This window comes from Panthera tigris, chromosome A2, assembly GCF_018350195.1.
Source record: "Panthera tigris isolate Pti1 chromosome A2, P.tigris_Pti1_mat1.1, whole genome shotgun sequence".
Lineage (NCBI taxonomy): Eukaryota > Metazoa > Chordata > Mammalia > Carnivora > Felidae > Panthera > Panthera tigris.
The window spans coordinates 155,696,777-155,719,966 of NC_056661.1; the positions used below are offsets into that span (position 1 = coordinate 155,696,777).

Sequence of the window (23,190 nt, forward strand, 5' to 3'; positions counted from 1 at the left end):
GTTGGGTTCAAGAAGGGGGATTGGAGTTAGGGTTAAAGAAGGGGGTCTGGGCCCTACCTAGAGTCTTTGGCTTCTTGATAGCAGAGTTCAGGGAATTCCTGATGGGTTGGTTTTGGGGTGCTGCTAACCAGGTGTTGCTGCTTCTCCCCACCAGCCTCCCAGTCCTTGTGGTAACTTCAGACAGGAAGTTTGAAATCTGAGCTTACGGAGTTAAGGCCCATAGAGGATGGGGTACCCTGGCAGGTGCGGAGTATAGAGAGATCAGGAGTTATCTGGGCCTCCAGTTATCCGGGCTCCATCTGGGCCTCCAATAGATGGAGGCCTTTGTAAGAGGCCCTCTCATATAGTTGTGTCCCTGTGGCTTTGTCGGGTCCATGTACATTTTCTCCATCCAACCAGAGCACGGGCTGAGTAGAGGAAATGGGAAGATGGAGTGAGACAGGGTAATGGTGCTCCTTCCCAACTTCTCTCCCCAACAGGGTCTAAGTGGGGAGACGGGGAGGTAGGGTGGAGGTCCAGTGCAGAGCAATTATAGAGAAAAGGCAGGGTTTGCCTCATTACCTGGATTCCACAGATGCTGGTGAGCACCAAAGCCCCAGGCAGGGCCAGCCAGGACTGGGTCTTGGATGGTGTAGAAAGATACAGCTGGAAGAGACACTGCAAGGAAGAAGGAAGAAGGAAGGAAGGCAGGGCCATTACACAGTAAGTTGCATGAAAGATCCTGGGTTTATTTCCTGGCTACTCCACACGCACTGATACCCTGGCACTCTGATTGATCCTAGAGAGAATTACAAAGCTGAAGGGAACCCTGAAGGTCCTATATTTTGGCCATTTGTTTGATTGGAGACTGAAGAACCTGAGACCCAAAGTTGTCTGATATGGTTACTGCGGAATCTGACCTGGCCGGGACGCCAGTTGCTAGTTTAGACACAATACCTGTGTGTCTTTTTGCAGGAGCCTGGGGAGGGGCCATGGTGCCAAGACAGTTTTGGGGGAGACTGGAGAAGCCGCTTCTCTTCCTGTGCTGCGCCTCCTTCCTCCTGGGGCTGGCTTTGCTGGGCATACAGCCAGACATCGCCCCTGTTGCTTATTTCTTTCTCACCTTGGGTGGCTTCTTCTTGTTTGCCTGCCTCCTGGCCTGTATTCTGGAATGGGGGTTCCGATCAATGCAGACCGAGAATTCGGGGGCCTCAAGCAATGCACGGTGAGTTAAGGGGCGGGCAGAATTCTAGGAATACACGATGGCCCCTTTTTCCTGGTGTCCCTCTAGTCTCTCAGGCATATAGCTCTGCTTCCCTGTTACTAGTATCAATGAGGGGGTGGGGGGTGGGGTTAGTGGAAGGTTCTTTTGCCAATAGAAGACAGTAAAGCGGAAAAGGACTCCACACAGGAGGCCACCAGTGATTTTATTTCTCCTCCCTCAGCGACAACGAAGCCTTTGAGGTGCCAACCTACGAAGAGGCTGTGGTGTTGGAATCACAGTGCCGCCCCCAAGAGCTGGGTCAACCACCCCCCTACAGCAGTGTTGTAATCCCCCCAGTACTTGAGGAAGGACAGCCTGGCCATCCAGAAGGGCCCGAAAGAGCTAGACTGGAAAGGCGAGTGGGCTCAGAGGGATCTATGACCTCAGGAAACCCTGGAAGAGCTCCAATCAGCCTTCGGCTTCGGGGACCCCGAGCTGTGTCCACTGCTCCTGATCTGCAGATCTTGGGGATGCCCCCCAAACTGGAGCCTCTTACCCCACCCCCTGACTATGATGTCAGCTTTGGTCAACCTGATGATGTTTTCTTTGAAAACAACCGGACACCCCCCTAAAAGACTATGCCAGGATATATCCTCTCTGCGCCAGACTCATTCATTCATTTGACCAACATTTCCCAGTGCCTGCCACGTATCAGGAACTCTGTTTCCACGTGGGGAACTTAACACAGAGGGGAGTCAGGCTATCCTAAGCCTCTCCCAGCTGAGATGTACATAGCACTGTTGGAGTCTTCGAGTAACATTCAGTGACCTACCCCATATCCGATATTTCCAGAGTTAGATGAGTATGAGAGGAGTGACCCAGAGAATCTGGAGAAGGAAGAAAAGAAACATCTGAGTGACAGCTATGTTGCTTCTGTTCTGGGTGCTTCATCTCTGTTAGCACAAGAAGACTTTCCCAGCCTTGTGAGGTATTACTGCCCTCATTTGAAAAATAAGGATCCCAAGGGTCAGAGGAGTTTGATAATTTGCACAGGGGCACACTGCTAGTAAATAGCATAAAAATGTTTACTCTTCTGATCCCAAAGCCTACTGTATTTTCAATACAAGGTCATCCACAAATCTCTCAATGTCTATCTTAAGCAACTGCTGAAGACAGGTGGGAGCCTTCCTAGGGACAGAGCGGTGGACCAGTTGTGTCTGCGGGCAGTGTGGGCTGATTGTGACCAGGAGTGTGCCCTCTCTCCTAGATGAGCAAAGCTAATCAAACCCGTGATAGCCCCTGCTCCAGGTAAGGGGCAATTTCTGCCCTGGGGCTAAAGAGCAGTCTCCAGGGCAGGGTCCCCACCCCATTAGGAAACTGGAGTAAACTGCCCCGGGGGAGGGACTTCCGATTTTAAGACGAGTGGACAAGGATCAGAAAGGATGACAGGGGCTTGCCAGGGGTGGCGGAGTACCTGAGGGTCACTCTTGAATCACCTGCTATGAAGCGCTGGAGCCACATGCACGGTGTCTAACCGCTTAAGCCTCACCCCTGCACTCGGACCGCAGCATTTTACCCCCACCCCCACCCCCGGGTCCTGCTCGCTAAGATCCCAACAGAACACTAGATTTTCTGGAATCGTGCTTCGGCTGTAATGTAGGTTTTAGCCACTGGGAGCTGCTCGGCCATCGCTGACCCACCTTCCTCAGGGGTGCGCTCCCCACTCAGCCTTTCATCCACTGTGTGGTATCTGTGTAACGCCTAGTGCCCTCTATCTCCTCCTTATCCTGGCCCCAACAGTTCAACTTCAATAAAGCATAAAGTCCGGCCAAACCCGTCTCAGTAACGTTGCAATAGGCGGGTGAGACAGGGTGGGAGGCGCCGGAGAGGCACCCGCGATTTCCGCGGGAACCGACGACCAATCGGATTCCCGCGTAGGACGGGGTGTTTCCTCGCCTTCCCCCGCCCCTTCCCTTTCCGCCAAGAGCGCTCTCTCACCCCATTGGACGGCGTTTCTAGCGCGAGGGCTCTGTGCCTGCGCGCGCACTGGCGACGGCAGAGGCGGGGCAGCTCTCGCGTGGGGGTGGAGCTAGAAGAAGCAGCGCGCAGGCGCAATGTGCGCCGGCGGACGGGGGGAGGGATGCTGAGGGCGTGAGGGTTTTCCGTTTGTTTGGATTGTGGGCGGTACGCGCACAGCCCGGGAAAAGCGGTAAATGGCGGCGCGGAGCGCGGCCTCCCGGCCCTGTCTGCACCGAAAGGAGGTAATGGCCGCTGACAGAGGGCGCAGGTGAGTGAGGGAGGGTCGCACAGGTCCTTAGTTGGGCCCAGGGAAGGGAATACGGATCATGGCCCTGGCGCCTCTGGAAGCAGCCGTGTCCACCCGTGCAGCCAAGGGTGGGAGGCCAGGCGAGTCCCCGAGGGGCGCGCGAGCGTTGGGCTTCCTCTCGGCCCTGTCCCTCTTCTGACTGCCCCAGCCTGCTTTGACCAACCCCAGGGGTCTCTGGACATGAGGAGCTCTCCGGTACTGCCGAATCTCGGCTTCTCTTAAAGATTCTCCATCCTTTCTGTCCCTCTACTCCTGTATGAGGAACTTTGCCCCCTTAAAAGCGGATGACATCTGCAGACCTCGCAGTCTTCCCTGATGTACATTTGATTTGGATTGACTGTATCATGACACGTATTGCTTTGGGTACAGTGATCAGGTTTTCAAAGCAGTCGACACGGGCTTTAGGGGTTGAGTACTTTGAAAGGACGAGGTGGTTCCGAGACTCCCAGTGTGTCTCCGCCTCTGCCCCAGTTATATCATTTCATGGCAGGGATCACCCTGGATAACATTTTAATGCCTCGTGATCCAGACCCAGAAGATTAACTTCGGGCTTTGGAGCCAGAACCTGCAGAAAAACATAGAATCCAGACTTAGGAATTCCTTTTGTGTCCTTTTCTCCTTTTCCTCCTCCCTTTCCATCTGTGGCCTGGAGTTCTAGATGATTATGATTACTTTGGGAAAGTCCACAATTGAGACTTTGGCCTAAAGTGGAATGCAGAAAGCAGCAGGTGTGTGGAGAATGGATAATGCTTCTGATTAAACCTAATGAGTTACTGATTGACAATTTAAGTCTAGAACTTCAAAAGAGTTAAGAATTGTGAGTCAGTTAGTGAATTGTGAGTATGGGTGAGATTGAATAGGGAGAGGCTCTTTGAGGGGGTTCCTAATGGAATGTCAACATTCAAGGGTAGGCTACAGATCTTGTGAAGGAACAGGAACAGTTGGCGGAGGGAGGTACTGGAGAGAAAGTATCAGGGAAACCAAGGGAGGAGAAAGTTTGAAATGCTGCTGGTAAACTAAGGGAAGAAACTTGAGGAAACCTGCTTCACCAGTGATAGGTATCTTAAGGAAATACCCAGCATCTCCAGCTGTGATGTTGTCTTGCAGTTGGCCTGATAACATTTATTTTTACCAGTTTCATATACGCCATCATTGTTACTGGCTTGGTGTTTTCTAAGGTGATTCTTTTATATATATATATTTTTTAGATGTCTATTTATTCACTCACTAATTAATTTATTATTTAAGAGAGAACAAGCACGAGCAGGGGAGAGGGGCAGAGGGAGAGAGAGCATCTCAAGCAGGCTCCACGCTCAGCACAAAGCCCCATGCAGGGCTTGATCCCATGACCCTGGGATCATGACCCAACCCGAAATCAAGAGTCAGACACTCAACTGAGTCACTCAGTCACCCTAAAGATTTTTTTATTTTAATTTTTTTAAAGTTTATTTATTTCAAGAGAGACAGCACAGGAAGGGCAGAGAGAGAATCCCAAGCAGGCTCCACACTGCCGGCTGAGCCGGACATGGGGCTCAATTCCACAGCTGACTCTGAGATCATGACCTGGGCCAATATCAAGAGTCAGACACTTAACCAACTGAGCCATCCAGGTGCCCCACTTTTTTTTTTTTTTTTTTTTTTTTTAACTAATCTCTGCACCCAACGTGGGGCTCAAACTCACAAACCCGGGATCAAGAGTTGCTCACTCTGCTGACTGAGCCAGCCAGGCGCCCCTAAGGTGATTTCTTAAATAAGGTTTTTGATTTCTCCAGATCTATTGTAGCAGGTTTCTACTGAAGGTTTGGGATCATGGGAGTATTTCTAATAAACAGAAACCCGAAGCTTAAATGGAGTTTCAAACATCACTGTCCCAAACCCTAAACTTAACCGAAGTTGGCTGCTTCCAATCTTGGGAATGTTTTGCTGACCACTTCCTCTGCCTTAAGGTCCACATGCCATCCTCCTCTTGGGTCTCTCAGCTCTTCCAGGACTCTGCTTTTCCTTCCTCTCTGTATCTCTAACCTGGAGTTAAGCCAAGTGCATCCTATAAATGCATGGTATTTAACTGATTGATTCTAAGATGCAAATTCCTCATCCCCCCTCCCCCACATTTTAATGTCTTTGAATCAGTGTGCATCTTTAAATAGGCTTTAAAGTTATAAACTGAAGCTGTTACCTCATCCCTTTCCCGCCGTCAGACCCTTACTGTTGTCATCTTCTTGGGAACTAAGCAGGCTGGTGAGCTCTGGGTTTATGTAAACTAGGCACAGAGATGATATACATTGGAAATGGGAATTTTAAAATTCATAAACAGAAGCTGGTCTCTTTCCAAACCAATAGCAAAACCAAGAATCCTTGAAATAGACATCTCTATTAAATTACCAAAAGAATTTAGCCTTTATGTTTTAACTCTTTAAAGTGATCTCAAGTTATGTTGATTCTGTTTGTCGTCTGTATTTACTGTGACTTTCTGTCATACTTTCTACTTACCCAGTTCTTATTTCTAGCATCATTTTGTCACAGGAACTTAAGTTTTAAAAACCATAGGTATAAGTGGGATAGAGAGTACGTGCGTGTGTGTACACCTATCTCATTTATTTCATGTTAAAGCCAGTGATTGGCTTGAACTTTTGCCGTTGTATTAAATTATTTTATTCCTCACCCGGGATCATTTTAAACATACCATTTATAGCAGCCTAGATAAATAATGCAAAAGGTTTTCTGGAATAATCTTTTAATTTTTTTTTTTTTAATTTTTTTAATGTCTTTATTTTTGAGAGAGAGGGACAAAGCACGAGTGGGGGAGGGGCAGAGAGAGAGACAGACAGACACACAGAGTGGGGAAGCAGGCTCCAGGCTCAAAGCTGTCAGCCCAGAACCCGATGCGGGGCTCCAACCCACAAACCGCGAGATCATGACCTGAGCCACCAAAGTCGGACACTTAACCAACTGAGCCACCCAGGCCCCCTGGAATAATCTCTTAATTGAAATTGGTGTGTCAGAGGAATATTTCTTCTCATAAATATATTTGTGCTTCTGTGTGTATCATTTTTTCAAGATAGGTATTTTCCTCCCCTAGACAGACTAATTCATCTCAGAGGATGGTCTCAGTTGAACATACTCCATAAAAAATTATACGTTATTTCTTTATGACCAGTGTGTTACTGCTGAATACTGCTTTGATTTTAACCAGATTCAATAAAATATGCTTAATATTGGTTATTGCAGTCCCATCCTTTGTGTTCTGTCTACCCACAACTGTTCCACTCTACTCTTCTGTGCCAAATCTTGTACCTGACAGCCTTTCCCTCTGCCTTAAATCTGTAGGATACTGGGAGTGTGTGGCATGCATCCTGACCATCAGGAAGCACTAAAAAAGAACCGAGTGGTACTGGCCAAACAACTTTTGCTGAGTGAACTGTTAGAACACCTCCTAGAGAAGGACATCATCACCTTGGAAATGAGGGAGCACATTCAGGTATTTGGAAGCGAAAGAGAAACGCCAAATAAATAAATTGGTCGTGGGAGTATGACAAAGGATGTAGAGCCTTACTAAGGAAATGAAAATGCCCTTCTACCCTAAAGCCTTAAACAGAAAAGACATATAATTTAAAAATAATAGGAAAGACTTCCCCCCATACATGTATTTTTCCTGTAAAAGGATTCTTGAGATTACTAGGAATGTCATCTGGAGAGAGAAGATTATAGCTGGATAAGTAAATATGATTTCATGTTGTTTTTTTTTTTTTTTTATCTTAGGCCAAAGTGGGCAGTTTCAGCCAAAATGTGGAACTTCTCAACTTGCTGCCCAAGAGGGGTCCCCAGGCTTTTAATGCCTTCTGTGTGGCCCTGAGGGAGACCAAGCAGGGTCATCTGGAGGATCTGTTGCTCACTACCCTCTCTGATCTTCAGCATGCAATCCCACCGGTATGGAGCCCTAGACATGTGGTGTGTTGAGAAGGATTCGTTTGGTGGGAAAGGAATTTTTGAGATGGGGCTGGGGAGACTAGATGATGGTTCTATTCAGACAGGATCATCTCCTTAAGACCTGGTATGATGGGTCCTGGTTTCTTACAGTTGAGCTGTGACAACGACTGGAGTCTCCCCTTCCCGATGTGTGAGTCCTGTCCCCCTCACAAGCAACTCCGCCTGTCTCCAGGTGAGAATCGATGGCATAACACGTCCCACAGATTGACTTGTTTCTTGACTGGTATCTGACTTTGCCCTAGCACGATTCCTATTTATATTCATACTGGGAACAGTTTCCTCGGTGAATTTGTTAGGGACTAGCAGGAAAGTTTAGATGGGGTATTGGTTGGGCCTGCTTCCTTCCATCACAGATGATTTTTCCACAGTATTTAGCCCTTAGCTCAGGTATAGGTAGGAAATTCCTACCCGAGTGGCCTGGCTCCTTAAAGCCACTACTTTAGAATGAGCAAAGACTACATTTTGGGCCACTAGCCTGCTGACTGAGTAGCCTATTGATTAGAACAAGGCTTTTATCAGATACCCCATTCAGTACGGTATGTGGGAGGGTAATCCAGCAGTGAGCAAAAGCACATAGGGTCTCTGCCCTCCTGGATTTGACAGTTTTGGGGAGTGAGCAGAACCACTAATTATTAAAACCCCAGTTCAACAGGGTGCCTTAAGTTACAATGAAGTACTAGGATTGACACAGATTGTATACTAGTGTTTTTGGCTCTCTATGCCACAGATGCTGTGGAACACTCCCTAGACAATGGAGATGGTCCTCCCTGCCTTCACGTGAAGCCTTGCACTCCCGAATTTTATCAAACACACTACCAGCTGGTGAGTCATGCAGAATGCAAGAGGAAGAGTTGGGAAATGGGAGACCCTTCCTGGGCATCTGAACTTAGATTGCGTATATATCTCCTTCCTGCTTTATTAGTCAGAAAGGCATTACTGATTGGTTATCTTCTCGGAGCATTTCTCTGTATTGATCTGGTGGGGTTAACAAAAATAGGATGGCTTTGTTTTCTTGAAATGTGTCGGATTTTTTAGTTGGGGAGACATAGTTTGTGTCCATAAGAAGCTCTAATTGGCCTCCCCCACACCCCCATCCCACCCCAGGCCTATAGGTTGCAGTCTCGGCCTCGTGGCCTGGCACTGGTGCTGAGCAATGTACACTTCACTGGAGAGAAAGACCTGGAATTTCGCTCTGGAGGGGATGTGGACCACAGCACTCTGGTCACCCTTTTCAAGCTCTTAGGCTACAAAGTCCATGTTCTACTTGACCAGACTGCACAGGTACATCTAATGTGTGCATTGGAGGGCTGGGCAACACTTTGGGCCAGGAACATTCACTGCTCTTCCACTGCTGGATAGATGTTACTCAGGTGTTACTCAAATTATGGTGGGTTTTTTGTTGTTGTTGTTGTTGTTTTTTAATGTATATTTTTGAGAGAGAGGGAGACGCAGAATCCAAAGCAGGCTCCAGGCTCTGAGCTGTCAGCACAGAACCCAGTGCAGGTCTCAAACTCACGAGCCGTGAGATCGTGACCTGAGCCAAAGTCGGACACTTAACTGACTGAGCCACCCAGGTGCCCCTCAAGTTCTATTTTCCTTTGTACCTTTTTACTCATTCTGTTCTGTGTCTTGCCTTGCAAGCTAGTTAAAAAAAAAAAAAAAAAAAAAGAATTCAGGCCAGCCAGCAGCTCCAGTGTTAAGCTTAGGGTCACTGTGCTCTCCTGAGCAACACCAGTCCCAGTTTGGGTTCTTCCATGTTCAGAAACTTGGTTCGCAGTCACTCAGGATGTGAGGAGACACTGAGATTCTCCCAGCCAATCAGGAAAGATACTTCTAAGCCATGATGACACAGGACATTTACTTCTTGGTTGATATTGTTGCTTACAAGTCCAGTTATTGTTGAAAAGATTACTTTGGCAGATAAAATTCTTGCAAGTGAAAGTTTGCTAGAACTGTCCTTGGCAGTTTCCATGAATTAACATGGAAAAATTCCTTACCCTTACCAGTTGTGTGACCACAAGACAGATCTTAGAGTAGATTACTTCCGGACTAGATTCCTACAAATCGCAAGCATTTTCATTGTGTGCTATTCCCTGTTTCCCTGTTAACCCCAATTACTGAGCCGTACTGCTGACTTAGTTACCTTTAGGTTTTTCTCTTCTGGAATTGATGATAGCCTATTGGTAAATAGATATTAATTTTCATTTTTTTTTCCCATTTCCATCCTTTTGCTCTTTTTAAGTTTTTATTTTAATTCCAGTTAGTTAACATACAGTGTTATGTTAGTTGCATGTATACAATATAGTGATTCAATACTTCATACATCACCCTGTGCTCATCATGACAAGTGCACTCCTTAATCCCCATCACCTATTTAACCCATCTCTCCACCCCTAATTCTTCATTTTGATTCCAGAATAATAGTACTTTCTCAAATTTGCTTTTGGTAACATCAGTGGTAAAATCAAAGTTTCTAGGAAATTCACTTTGACTTGTTGAGATAGGAAATCTTTGTCTTCAGCATTGTCTGTGGTCTTCATTTCTGTTTCTCAGCTATCTTCAATGAGAATGATTGTATACATGCTGTACTTTTGGTAAGGCCAATTTCAACAGTAGATACCTTAGTGTTATTTACCTGCTCTTTTCACCACCTTTGCAATAATAGCCCATACAGAGAAGTAAACCCATCCATGCTTCAAAGCCATGGCTGGAACAGCTTCTGTAGTAATCAAGTGATATTCAAGTAGGTTATATGCTCGGGGCACCTAGCTGGCTCAATCAGTAGAGGCTGTGACTCTTGATCAAGTGGGTTATATGCTTTCCTAAGAGGTCTACTGAGCGTGAAGGGAATGAGGGTAGGACATCAGCCGTAATTCCTACCAAGAGACCACTTAGAAGGCCACTTAACAAAATGAATGTTTATTTATGTTTCTCTAGAGCTTTTGGTCTAGCCTTTTTTTTTTTCTTTTTTAAATATTCTGAGAGAGAGCACATGCACATGTAAGGGAGGAGCAGAGGGGAGAGAAAGAATCCCAAGCAGGCTCCATGCTGTTCAGCACAGAGCCCAAGGAGGGGTTCGAACTCATGAACCATGAGATCATGACCTGAGCCAAAATCAAGGGTCAGATGCTTAACCGACTGAGCCATCCAGGTGCCCCTCTAGCCATTCCTTTTTACTAGGAAGCTATTATGTCATAGTTTTCCAAATTGTATGCAGTTGATAAGGGATTTTATATGCTTGATAATTAAAAATACAGTGCTGGGGTGCCTGGGTGACTCAGTTAAGCATCTGACTTTGGCTCAGGCCATGATCTCATGGTTTGTGAGTTCGAGCCCCACGTCAGGCTCTGCTGTCAGCACTGAGCCCACTTCTGATCCTCTGTCTCCCCCTGTCTCTACCCCTCCCCAGCTTGTTCTTTGTCTCTCAAAATAAAAATAAATAAATAAATACATACATACATACATACATACATACATACATACATACAGTACTGAGTCACCAAGTCAGCTATATACTACTGTTTTTCAGAGGCATTCAGCAGATTTGGTGTACCCATAAGCCCACTTCACAAATACCATTCCCATTTATGCTAAAACTGATGTAGATTCAAGTACCTATTAGATTCTAATTCTCTGGTTACATTGTCCTAGGGGCTCCTGGCTGGCTCAGTTGGGAAAGCATATGATTCTTGATCTTGGTGTTGTAAGTTCAAGCCCCATGTTGGGCATAGAACTTACTTTAAAAATTAATCAGAGGCACGTGGGTGGCTCAGTTGGTTAAGCATCCTACTCTTGATCTCAGTTCGTGTCTTGATCACAGGGTTGTGAGTTCAAGCCCCACGGTGGGCTCCACACTGGCCATGGAGCCGACTTTTAAAAAAATAAAAATAAATAAATATTAATTTTGAACACTTTACAATAGCTGAGGCGGAACTATGTTTGCTTCTATAAATTTACTAGAAATTTTTTTTAATGTGATTCTTGAGTTCACGGGACCTCAGATGAGGTAGTCTTGACATCAGCAAAAAAAGAAGTACTTCCCTTATATTCTTAAGGACCAAGCAAGAGTAGACAAGTCTTCTACAGTAGTTAAGATAAAGAAACCATCCCCTCAGTAGATGTGGTCAGAAAGATAAATGGATTGTGTGAGACTTGAGCTGGCCTTGAAAGATAGAAGCCCCTGAAGCACAGAGGAGTGGGGGAGGGGTCCTAGGCAGGGAGAATAGCCTATAGATAGAAATGTGTCTGTGATGTTAGGGAAATAATGGGTAAAGCAAATGTGCCATGGCAAAAAAGTGCCAAAAATAAGATTGGAGATAAAGGGACTAGAATCCCAGGCCCTTGAACTTCCTTGTTTTACAAAACCGTTAGTAATTTTTTTAACAGAAAGGTGATACATTCACAGTGATGATTCGGGCTACCATTGGGAAGAGTGAAGTAGAGACCAGTGGCAGGGAATCCAGTTTGGAGTTAATATACTGGGAGTACAAGATGTTGGGATCCTGGACAGAATAGTAGACCAAGAGGGAAAGAATGTGTGTGGAAAATAGCGTAATGGCATGACTGTACTGTTAGTGCTCGGTGGTTAAATGACTGCATATAGAAAAAGATAGAAAAATTAAGTAAGGATTTGAGGGTCTCAGAGAAATCAAGACCAAACATTTGGGCATTACCTGTGCAGGAGAAATACTTTAAGTGATAAGAATATGAAATCTTTGAGAAGGAGGTTAGAGTCAGAAGACCAAAAGGCATAGAACTAAACCTTGGGGGATAGCCCTCCTTGTAGCCTGGTCCTTAGCTCTGGAGACTCAGAAACAGGAGGACGTTGCACAGTCAGTTTCCAACAGTGGCCAATCAATCAAACTCTCAGTACAGTTAAAACCAGGTAGTTACAGTGGTTGTGATAATTTGGTTCTTTGGGCATCTGCACAGAATATTTTATTCCTGGTAGGACTTCTCAAGAGACTCAACTCTTTTCTCATGTAATTATTTGGCAAGCAAAGAGAACCAAAAAAAATTAAGATCTTTTTTTCTCCCTATTATACCTTTTTGACTTTAGAAATAATTGCATTTAAAAATTTGAAATAGTATAGTCTTAGAGAATCCTCTCCACTACATGGTGCTGGACAGTACACTGGTATTCTCACTGCTCGTGGAGGTTTTCAGTTTTCCTCCTGGTCATCAAAGTCTTCTGTCACTGCACCTCCCATGAGGCTACTAGTTCTAGAATTAGTTATCGTATATTAGGAAATGAGATACATTTTATTTTTATTTATTTTTTTAATTTTTTTTTAATGTTTATTTATTTCTGAGACAGAGAGAGACAGAGCATGAATGGGGGAAGGGCAGAAAGAGAGGGAGACACAGAATCAGAAGCAGGTTCCAGACTCTGAACTGTCAGCACAGAGTCTGACGCGGGGCTCGAACTCACAAACTGTGAGATCATGACCTGAGCCAAAGTCGGTCGCTCAACCGACTGAGCCACCCAGGCACCCCAAGGAAATGAGATACATTTTAAAGTGGCAGATTTCCTTTTCCCACGTGGTATTTATTTTTTAAAAATTTTTTGTAACGTTTTATTTATTTTTAAGACAGAGACAGAGCATGAGTGGGTATGGGGCAGAGAGAGAGGGAGACAGAATCTGAAGCAGACTCCAGGCTCTGAGCTGTCAGCACAGAGCCCAACACGGGGCTCGAACTCACGAGTTGTGAGATCATGACCTGAGCCGAAGTCAGACGCTCAACCGACTGAGTCACCCAGGTACCCCACCCCCCGCTATGTGGTATTGATTTTTAACTTACATTTGGGTCACAGACTGCTTTGAAAATGTAAGGACATGCTATGGCTCATTCCTGGAAAATGCAGCTAGCCGTAAAGTTTTGCATATCATTTCTGAGGGTTTATAGGTTATTCTCTTGTGTCCCCCAACCTCTGGTTAAGAACTCTGCTATTTTTAGAAGTACTGTAATTTTATCAGGAATAAATCTAGAGATCCTATTTTAAGCTTTGCTGCTTTCAGAAAATTTTACCCAAATGATATAACCCCCATTTATCCATTTAGTACTATTAAATTCAATTACTAAGTGTGTGTTTTTACTTTGGGCTCTGTTGTCCACTATTTACTGACCTAATAGTCTCACTTAAGTTCAAAATGCTCTTGAGTAGGTGCCAAACATACATTTTTACAGCCTTCTTCCAGCAAAATGAACTTCAACTACTCTATGTTACAATTCTATTATGGTCGACTCAAGAAAAACATTCATACTCATGTATTCTCTTAAGATTATATATTCTAGAAATAAATGAATTTTGGATATCTTTTTATTACCGTAAGATTTCCAATATTATGATTGGCTTCTCTTTGCCCAGAAAATGAACATACTTTTCAATAAAGCCAAGTTCTTCATATCCAGTTTAAGTTGCAGCCTTTCAAGGCTTTTGTATAATTGTCTCCATTATCTGCAAACGGAAGTATTCTGAACAAATAGATTAGTAGTTCTCAAACTTTAGCATGTCAGAATCACCTGGAGTTTGCTAGGACCCAAGACTTTGCCTTTCTTACAACTTTCCAGAACTTGTAAGAAATATATTATACGAGTGTGCTTTTTATTGGGGGCTGTACATGGTAACTAATGTGCCTAGATAGCATATTCATTTTCATTATATTAAAATTCATAGTCAAAATGAACTTGCTTTCTCCCTGCTCATCTCAAATAGGAGGGACCATTCAGACTTCTCTAGTTGTAGAGGGAGACCTAGATTTAATAGTTTAAATTGGATTATTAAACTATTTTGTATAGCTTGCCATTGGATGGGCCAAGTGTTTAAGGTAGAGTGATACTCACATGTGGCAACCTGGTGCATGACAAATAAGGTTCTTAAGTTGGACTACAAGGTTGACCAGTAGTAGGTTTCTTTGAGAAAATGACATCGCTACTCTTTGTAAGATATGCACATTATAATAATGGCAGATCTGTGCAGTAGGTGCCAGTTGTAATTCTAAATCCTTTCTATGCAGTATCTCATTTAATCTTTATACAAACTTGGAAAAAATTTACTCTTAATTACCCTCTTACAAAATGAGTATTAGAGCTTTGAGGGGCGAAATAATTGATTCTAATTTATGAACTCAGGGATCAAAGCTAGGTCTGTCTGATCCTGTAGCCCATGTATGTAGCCATGGCCCTGTGCTTAATTATCTTTACAGCACACTCTTCCCTGAAGTGAGCATTTTGTACAGATATCGTCATTGTTTCTGGGAGCTTAAAATCTCAGACAGAAAATCGCATAAAAGTGCTAGTATTCTTTATTGTCATGATCCCATTAGCCCTTAGTGAGAACAGCTTATTTCCTTATGGCTGGGTAAATATTTGATTCACTCATAACTCACCTGGTGGTCCTCCTTGTGTCATTTTTATACAAGGGCATTTGCTAGAAGATTTGGTTGATGACTGGGGAGTGGATAAAGTTAACTATCTCATGATTAGCTTCATTAGTAACTTGCTTTAGTCCAGGAGTTCTTAACGTATCTCAGTGAGTCTGAATTTTGTGAAATTATATTCAGAATTGTGTGTCTGAAGTCATGCATTTTTGTGATGAGTCCATAGCTTTTTTTTAGCCTCATAGGGTCTCTGACATCTGTTATCGTTGGCCACATAATATATAGAACGCATCAGGTCTTCTAATAGCTCAGGGGTTCAGACACCAAAGAAAGATGACATTGGCGCAGACTACAGTGAACGACACTAACCAAAAGGTATTTTTCCTGCAGGAAATGCAAGAGAAACTTCAGAATTTTGCCCAGTTACCTGCCCACCGTGTCACTGACTCCTGCATAGTAGCGCTCCTCTCTCATGGCGTGGAGGGAGGCATCTACGGTGTGGATGGCAAACTGCTTCAGGTGTGTGTCATCTCGTGTCCGACAGCTGTCCGAGCTCGGTGACTTCCCCTCCTGCCTACCCATCTCTCCTGTAATGGCTGCTGTGGCCAATACAGGACTCAGGAGGCCCTGCGGGCTACTTAACCTCCCTTCTCTTTCTTTCCTTTCTGGCAGCTTCAAGAGGTTTTTTCGGCTCTTTGACAACGCTAGTTGCCCAAACCTACAGAACAAGCCGAAAATGTTCTTCATCCAGGCCTGCCGTGGAGGTGAGTGCTCTAGCAGACCAGCACCCGGGTGGTGGCTCCTGGGCAGCCTCCCACCAGCTCTCACTTTCCTGTTTGCTCCTCTCAGGTGCTATCGGATCCCTTGGGCACCTCCTTCTGTTCACTGCTGCCACCGCCTCTCTTGCTCTGTAAGTGTCTCCCGATGCATGGGGTGTGCTGGGACTTGGGCAGCCCATGGCTCTCAGGTTGGTCAGCTCTCTGTGCACCACCATACCCTCTTCTCAAGACTCTTCCTTCGTGAGAACTCTGTCACCTCTGCACTATTAACTCTGCTGCGCTTTCTTTTGTTACTCACTGCAGTTGAGGCACTTCTGTCTGTCTCTTCTGTCTCTCTTCCACTTCTTCTTTTCCTTCCTGCATCCCTCTTCCCCTCTCGTCTTTTCACCTGCGCTCCATCGTTGCCTCTTCGTCATCCTTGTACCGGGCAGGGTTGCAGTGCAGAAGCCCCAGGTCGGGCTTTGTCTCTTACTTGTCCCTGAGACACTTCTGTCCCTCTTCTTTCTCGCCTGCAGCCAGGACTCCAGGACTAGGCTCCGAAGACATGCGGGCATACTCTTCATCCTGGAGGGCAACTCTAACTTTGGAGTCACATTTTGACTTTACCACTGACCAGTTCTGTCAAGTTAGAGAGGTTACTTGATGTCTCTCCACCTTAGTTTCCTGCATACAAAATGTAGATAATGATCAGACCTACTTCGTAAGGTTGTTGTGATCATTGAACAGAATCATACACTTGAAGGGCTTACTTAGCACAGGACCTGGCTCATAGTAAATCCACAGAAAATGCCAGCCATGACCATTATTACATGGTTAGTGCCCTCAAGGGGCTTATAGTTTGGCTTAAAGGTCACTTTGTCCTAACATACAAATAATTTTTTTTATCTGTTGTGTATTCAACAGATGTAAATGGTTAATACTGTTAATAATGTCATAATATCACCAAAGGAGATAATTTTATTAAGGTTCTACAACGTGACTACACTAGGCACTGTCACAAAGGCAAAAGAAAATGTGTGGGCTCTCTAACTGCTCCTCTTTAAAAAAAAAAGAAGAAAAAATGTGGTGTCTCTCTAAATAGCCTACCGATGACTAGAAAGAGAAAGCAAATGTACGTGAAGTAGCTTGAGAATAATTCAGAGGCCTCAAGCAAGGGTGAAATTAGTGAGATGCAAACCATATGTGTGAAGGAGTAAGCAGTAGGGAATAGATCGTTTTAAGTTGGCTTAGTTTGAACACATTTGGTAGAGACTTAATTTAGTAAGGCTTAATTTGGACCCAAAATGATAAAATCTGCATAGGTGTGGAGTAGTAAATAGGGGCTTCCAGACGAAACAGGAATACAAGACCACAAGCACACCAGGACTAAAAGGACAGCCCCCACTCTTCCCCAGATGTTGTGCTGGGCTGGAAGTCTGCCCGGATCTGATTTAGAGACTGGGTATCTATGTGGGTGTGTAGTAAGATAAGGTAGGCCGCTGATGATAAATCTTTAGTCAAACAGATTTTGGACTTCAACAGATCATTGTGTGGAGCTGTTGGTAGCTTAAATAATGTGATGAATTCTTTTCCAGGACGATTACCGTGTTAGGGAACTGCACTGAGGAAAGAGTACGTGAGGACAGGAACTTAGTGTCTGTTCAGCTGGATGCCCAGCCCCAGAGCACTGCCTGATATATGGTAGTACTTAATAAATATTGAATGAAGGGATGAAAATTAATCTCCTTAAAAAAATAGCAATAATACAGAAAACAGATGGGATATTGTGTTATTGGAAGAAGCAATAACACTTATTGATTAATAGATCTGAGACACCAAGGGAGGAAAGGAGCTTCTTTTTTCTTGAGGGAACACAGTTAGCTTGGCCTATTTCCTTTAGGAGGTATTACTGGCAAACTGAAATGAAGACACTCGTGATCATTTTCTCCTCCTATATTCAGAGATCTGTGTACAGGATCAGAGCTGGATAGGGAGAAATTGCTCTTTCCTAGGGTAATCCAAACCTTCTCTCTCAGAGTAAATCCTTCAAGAGATGACCTTTGAAGATTTGAGCTCACCTGTCTTCTCCTGTACTTAGTTCGTGTAATTGATGTCTGTGAAATTACTCTCCCTTCCCCGGTTGACCGGCTCCCAAAGTGGAGTGTGAGCTCCGTAAGGGCAGGAGACTCTCCTTCACTACATCCCTAGGGCTTAATGCAAAGCAGTACCTGGCACATGGCAGTTGTTCGATAACTGTTTGTTGGATCAGTGAATTTTGGTCATTTCACCATAGTTCTTCAAGCTTCACTTGCCTTTTAGCCTCTTGAGTGTTGCATGGAACAGAAAGTACTGGAAAGGAGCATACTCTCTTAGCTTAAGTGTGTTGAGCTGGGTGTCCTCGCTCTCTGTCTCTACTACTGACCTCACCCCACTCTCCTCCAAAATAAAAGTGCAACATCCAAATAAGACTATGTCTGGGCACAGATGAGGCCTGCATCAGGAGGTTGGATATACTCAGGGTATGTTGAGGAACTGCTAAAATTGAATAATGGTGTTCTTTTTCAATTATCTAGAAGAAAATAGTCAAATTACCGCAATTTTAAGTTTTTCCTCTTATAAATTTCTCTCAGATCTTCGATGCCTGCTACAATTTGGCTTATGAAATTAAAAATACCAAAATACCTTGGAAACTGAGCATGTTCAGTTTCATAACATAGATTTGAGGTGGTTTTTACATAGCCTACATGTAATCATATTGATTTATTAACTTGTTTTTTTGATACAAAGCTGCATTATCAATATTTGTGTTTTGCAATAAAAAGCACTGTGACTGGCAGGTACATTGCTAATTGAACAAGTAAATCATGGGCATATGATTTTTAGTTCTGTTTACAAGGAGTATTTGATCAGCGCTCTGTGACTTACACAGCACGGATGGAGCTCAGACCCTGGACCTTGCACATGTGCAGGTGCTTGAGCGTGGTGCCGGGCCTCTGGGTGCTCCCCCGAGGAATGGACGCGTGCTGGGGCAGGGATGGGAGTAATGGTTTTGTTGTTTTGTTTTTTAATTTCAGCAGCCAGAAGTCGGAGGCAACAGCTGGAAATGGCTCTTCTCAGTCAAGGCCATAGGGAACTCTGGCTTGCCTGTGGCAGGCCCCAGAGCAATGGGAGGAAATAACGTTTGTCCATCCTGTCTGCCGTTGCTACAGATGAAACAGATCGTGGGGTTGACCAGCAAGACGGAAAGAACAGCGCGGGGTCCTCTGAGTGCGAGGAGAGCGATGACAGCAAGGAGTTGCTGAAGACCCGACTGCCCACGCGCTCGGACATGATCTGCGGCTATGCCTGCCTCAGAGGTATCCTGAGCCCCCAGCCGCAGTCCAAGGCTGCACCCTCTTAGACGTGCTCTTTCGCATGCTGGGCTCTCTGACTGGGGAGGGTACAGGGTACCACGGAAGTCTACTTTGGGACACCCAGCTGCGTGAGGTATCCCGCGACCTCCACAGTGTGGTTAATACCATCCCGGTTGCAGGCACCGCTGCCATGCGGAACACCAAGCGGGGCTCCTGGTACATTGAGGCCCTCACTCAAGTGTTCTCTGAGAGGGCTTGTGACACGCACGTGGCCGACATGCTTGTTACGGTGAGTAGCCTCTGTGCGGTGTTCCGCCTTCCTCCTCGTCCTCCCTTGCACCATCCTTCATAGCCTCCTTACCCTTCTTCTTGTGCCGGGACCGTGCAAACCCCAGATTCTCAGACTCTGGACTACTGGTTCCTGTCTTTCCAGGTGAACGCACTTATCAAGGAGCGTGAAGGCTATGCACCCGGCACAGAGTTCCACCGGTGCAAGGAGATGTCTGAGTACTGTAGCACCCTGTGCCGGCACCTCTACCTGTTCCCGGGACACCCTCCCACGTGAGGCCGTCCTTGTCGGCCCGGAGGCACGGAGGCCACCGGGCCTTTTCTCTTCGGACACATGGTTTCTGTTCCCCCTCAGGGATTGGGAATCTCCCAGGCTTGTGGCACACCACGCCCCTCATCGGCTCCTCCCTGTCTTCTAGCACCAGGGACCATAGGCCAGCGGTCTTGCTGAAGCTCCCTTCCTGTAGAGCGGGCTCTGGCTGGCCTGGCTGCCCGGAGTGTCTGGCTACTGTAGAGGCGCCTGGCGGATGATGTTGTGAACACAGGGTCTTGATGGGGAGAGGGCATGTGGGTTGCCTCGCTGCTGGTGTTTGGTTCCCGCCCCCAGGGCTTTTACAGACAGCACTTTGGTAATTGCTTTTATTAGTTGTTTTTATTAGTTAAGATGTTTCAGAGGCCATCTCCTGTCTTGTCTTTCTTTCATATCCCAACCCCGTTTCTCTCCGCCTGAGAGTTTGGAAGGTGTCCTGATTCAACGGAGGCATTTTTCATTTAGCCTCAAGAGGGCAGGCAGGACTAAACGCACACTGTGCCACTGCATGTGTGATTGTGACCTGTGCGCCCCTTGCGGCACCACGGGGCCACCCAGTGGAAGGCCCGTGTTCTCCACTGTTGGCTCCTTGAGGCTCAAGGAACCCAGCCTCTTGGCAGAGGCTACAGCTTGGATGCCGTGTACCTAGAACTCGTTGATCTTTGCCCAGGGAGATTCCAAAGATCTTTTAATCGGTTATTCTCTCTCTCTCAGCTTTTTTACTGAAATGAGCCTCGGGGAGAGTGTTAGCAGAGGCAGATAAGAGTGGTATGCTTCCTCATACTCCATAACCTGTCCCCTTATCAACTTTTTCTTCCTCTGAAATGTCCCTTTTAAAAAGCGTCCTAGTTGTTATCTCCCTACTTCCTGTTTCTCCCCTTTTCTCCTCTCTTCCTTTCATGGCTGCCACCAAATCTGTCTAAAATACTACTTAATTGGATCATTTGGCCCCTCCAAGATGTCATGTAGTAGTTTGTTCCTGCTTTCTGTTTCAGTATCAAATCCCCTTTTGATTTTATATGGCCTGTTTCCCCTTGCCATATGTCTCCATTTTAGAGAGACTGTTGTTACATGCGTTGTTTATCATGTGTGCCATATGAAGCTTCCCTGTTCTTCAAGGCCTCTTCTTGTACTTCCATTCTTGCCCCCTCCAATCTAATCTCTATATGGCAGATTTTGGTTTGGGGTCTTTATAAATCTGATCAGGTCACTCTCCTGCTCGAATTTCTGTTACACCTCAAGTAATGTCCAAACTCCTAACCTTGGCCTGCAGGGCTCCTACTCCCCCACCCCCCCCACCCCCCCCCGCTTGGACCTCACAAAATGCTGATTTCCCTCTAAGTGACAGCCCAGCCCCTTCCTCAGTTTCTCAAACATTCTGAGCTCTTTCCCTGCCCTGGACCATCGCAGACACTCTTCTGGGGTCTCCTGAGCTCCACTCCTCTCAAGTCGTGGCCTAAATGCCACCTTCCCAAGACCTTTCTATCTCTAAATAATCTTCCATGTTTCCTTATTACTGTATCCTGTTAATCCCCTCATTGCACTTAGCACAATTTATAATTACGTGTTTGCTTGCTTCACTTCATTTCTGTCTCCCCAACTAGGTCATAAGCTCCCTGAGGGTGGAAACCTTGTCTCTTTTGTTCTCCAGTATGTACCCAGTGCCTGGCACAGGATAGGTCTTCAATAAATGTTTTGGGACAAAATTTCCCTTTAAAATATACACAAGTTTAGTATTTATACTCTAGATTTTTCCATGTGTTTTGTTCACTGATACTGTTGGCTCTTGAAGACAGATGCCCTCTATCTCCTGTGGTACCTGGCATAGTGCCCAGCCTGTAGTAGTTCAGGTGCTCAATAAATACCTGTTCGGTGAGCCAGGTGGTTTGGAGACTTGTTGCGGAGTTCTACCCTTGGGTCGAAATATGGAAGTATTCGGGTGATAGAACCTTTCCACTTCCCACTGCCGGGATTTTATATGCCTTCAGGTGCCAAATAAACGCTCATATTTATTACTGATGTATGCCCGACATCTCTGTTTCCACAGATAATCTTCTAAAGCCCACGTATTCTCATTTCCTTAGCCCCTTACAGCATTCCTCACCACCTTACGAGCTGGACACAGAGCCGAGCACCTTTTGTTACTCTGCTGCATGATCTTTATTACATACGCAGATGTGGGCCCATCTGAGTTGTCTTGGCCACAGGCAACTGCCCAAAATGTAGTGGCACTGGGATTTCTTATTGTCAGATGAGACCAAAGAGTCATTAAGCAAGCATTGTTGCTTCTGGATTATGTAGATTATGGGATGAAAGCTGGAGAAAGAGATTGGACTGGAATAGGAGGATGGTCACGATTATAGAATTTACATGGTCCCAAGTTGGATTTAAGGCTTTGTAGCACGGACACGGATTTTAAGAGAATTCAGGGCAGCATGAAGGAGATCTAAGCACTGGGCTCTGTAGGTTAGAAAATTCTTGGGGCGCAGTGTATCTAAAGTGTGTGCCTGGAGAGGCAAGTGTGCGAGTGCATATGGGCCCAGTGAGAGATGAGAGATTCTGCAGGAGCCTCGTGGTGGGAGGCATCAGTGGGACCTGGGGGGAAGTGATGAGGGATATGGAGGGGAAAGAGCAAAAAGAGTTGAGCTGAAGCACCTCACCAGGGGGAGGGCGGGAGTTGGCTGAACAACAGGGAAGGGCATGAAAAGCCTGCTGACCCTGGTTGGCTGCACCCCAAGGGAAAAGGGGCCGTTCTCAAGAGAGGAAGGGATACAAAGTTTCAGAGAGGCTAGGAAATTACTGGAACAGTGGGAGTAAGCAAAGTACCCATTTTCAGCAGGGGAGAGCTTCTTTGTGGGGGTGCTACATTTGGGAATTACAGCGCAGTAGCAAGGTTTCTGACCTGGATTGCATGTCCTTCCCGCCCCGCCCTTGAATGAGTATCAGGTTGAATTTCACAGCTCCCCTCCCTTCCCCCCTGCTTACCTCTGCCAGGGATTCTCTGCTAAAATTATCCCCTCCCTGAGCTGGGGGCTGCCCTTCTCTGCAGCTCTCCTCCATCCAGCTTCCTCTTAAGGGGGAAGAGGAAATTGGGCCATGAGAGCAGAGTCGTGATATTAGGGGAGGGCAGGGCAGGCGCCTGGACCGAAGAGGGAGACAGGAGCACGTGCACCTTCACAGGCCACCCTCCCCGCGGGCACATGAGCTGGTCATTTTCCACTTGTTTTCTCAGATGGGGAAAATGAGGCTCAGACTTCAAATAACACAAAAAAGGGAAGAAACGTAGCTTGAAGGCCATGAAGTCTACAATTAAATAGATTTTGAATGCTGGCTCAGCCTTTTGAGGTATTGGAGACCTTGGCTAAGGTACCTAGCCTCCTGGAACCTCGGTTTCCCTTAGCTGAAAATGAAAAGTGTTCTCCCTTAAAAGGTCCCCATGAGGATTAAGTATGATGTGTGGTGACACAGTATTAATGCATTACAAATGCTTGAGAATTGTGAACTCTGGCAGAATGAGCTTCAGTTGAATAATATGCATTCATATTCAGTGCTTGCTATGAGGGCAAACACTAGAAGTTTTTTGCATGCATTCTCTTATTACCA

At 45.7% G+C, this 23,190-nt stretch overlaps 2 protein-coding genes across 5 annotated transcripts; both read left to right on the top strand.

The window, feature by feature from the left end:
• The first annotated feature begins 724 nt into the window (after positions 1–724).
• TMEM139 (transmembrane protein 139) lies at positions 725–2,101 on the top strand. The gene is made up of 2 exons (XM_007090844.2): positions 725–1,204; positions 1,425–2,101. Exons 1-2 carry the CDS (start codon positions 879–881, stop codon positions 1,813–1,815), a joined length of 717 nt encoding a protein of 238 aa, XP_007090906.1. The 5' UTR covers positions 725–878; the 3' UTR covers positions 1,816–2,101.
• Positions 2,102–3,312: 1,211 nt separating this feature from the next.
• On the top strand, positions 3,313–21,606 carry CASP2 (caspase 2). Of its 4 annotated transcripts, XM_042974342.1 has the most exons (11): positions 3,313–3,470; positions 6,837–6,987; positions 7,269–7,436; positions 7,587–7,668; positions 8,224–8,318; positions 8,601–8,777; positions 15,269–15,403; positions 15,558–15,642; positions 18,846–18,992; positions 19,169–19,278; positions 19,423–21,606. In XM_042974342.1, the coding sequence occupies exons 1-11, from the start codon at positions 3,397–3,399 to the stop codon at positions 19,552–19,554; spliced, it is 1,356 nt and encodes a 451-aa protein (XP_042830276.1). In that variant the 5' UTR covers positions 3,313–3,396; the 3' UTR covers positions 19,555–21,606. The 4 variants fall into 4 exon arrangements, 1 of the variants encoding a protein (XP_042830276.1); XR_006213414.1 differs by lacking the exons at positions 19,169–19,278; positions 19,423–21,606 and adding an exon at positions 15,728–15,788 and having other exon boundaries at positions 15,269–15,397; positions 15,551–15,642; positions 18,846–18,930; XR_006213415.1 differs by lacking the exons at positions 19,169–19,278; positions 19,423–21,606 and having other exon boundaries at positions 15,269–15,397; positions 15,551–15,642; positions 18,846–18,931.
• The last annotated feature ends 1,584 nt before the right edge of the window (positions 21,607–23,190 follow it).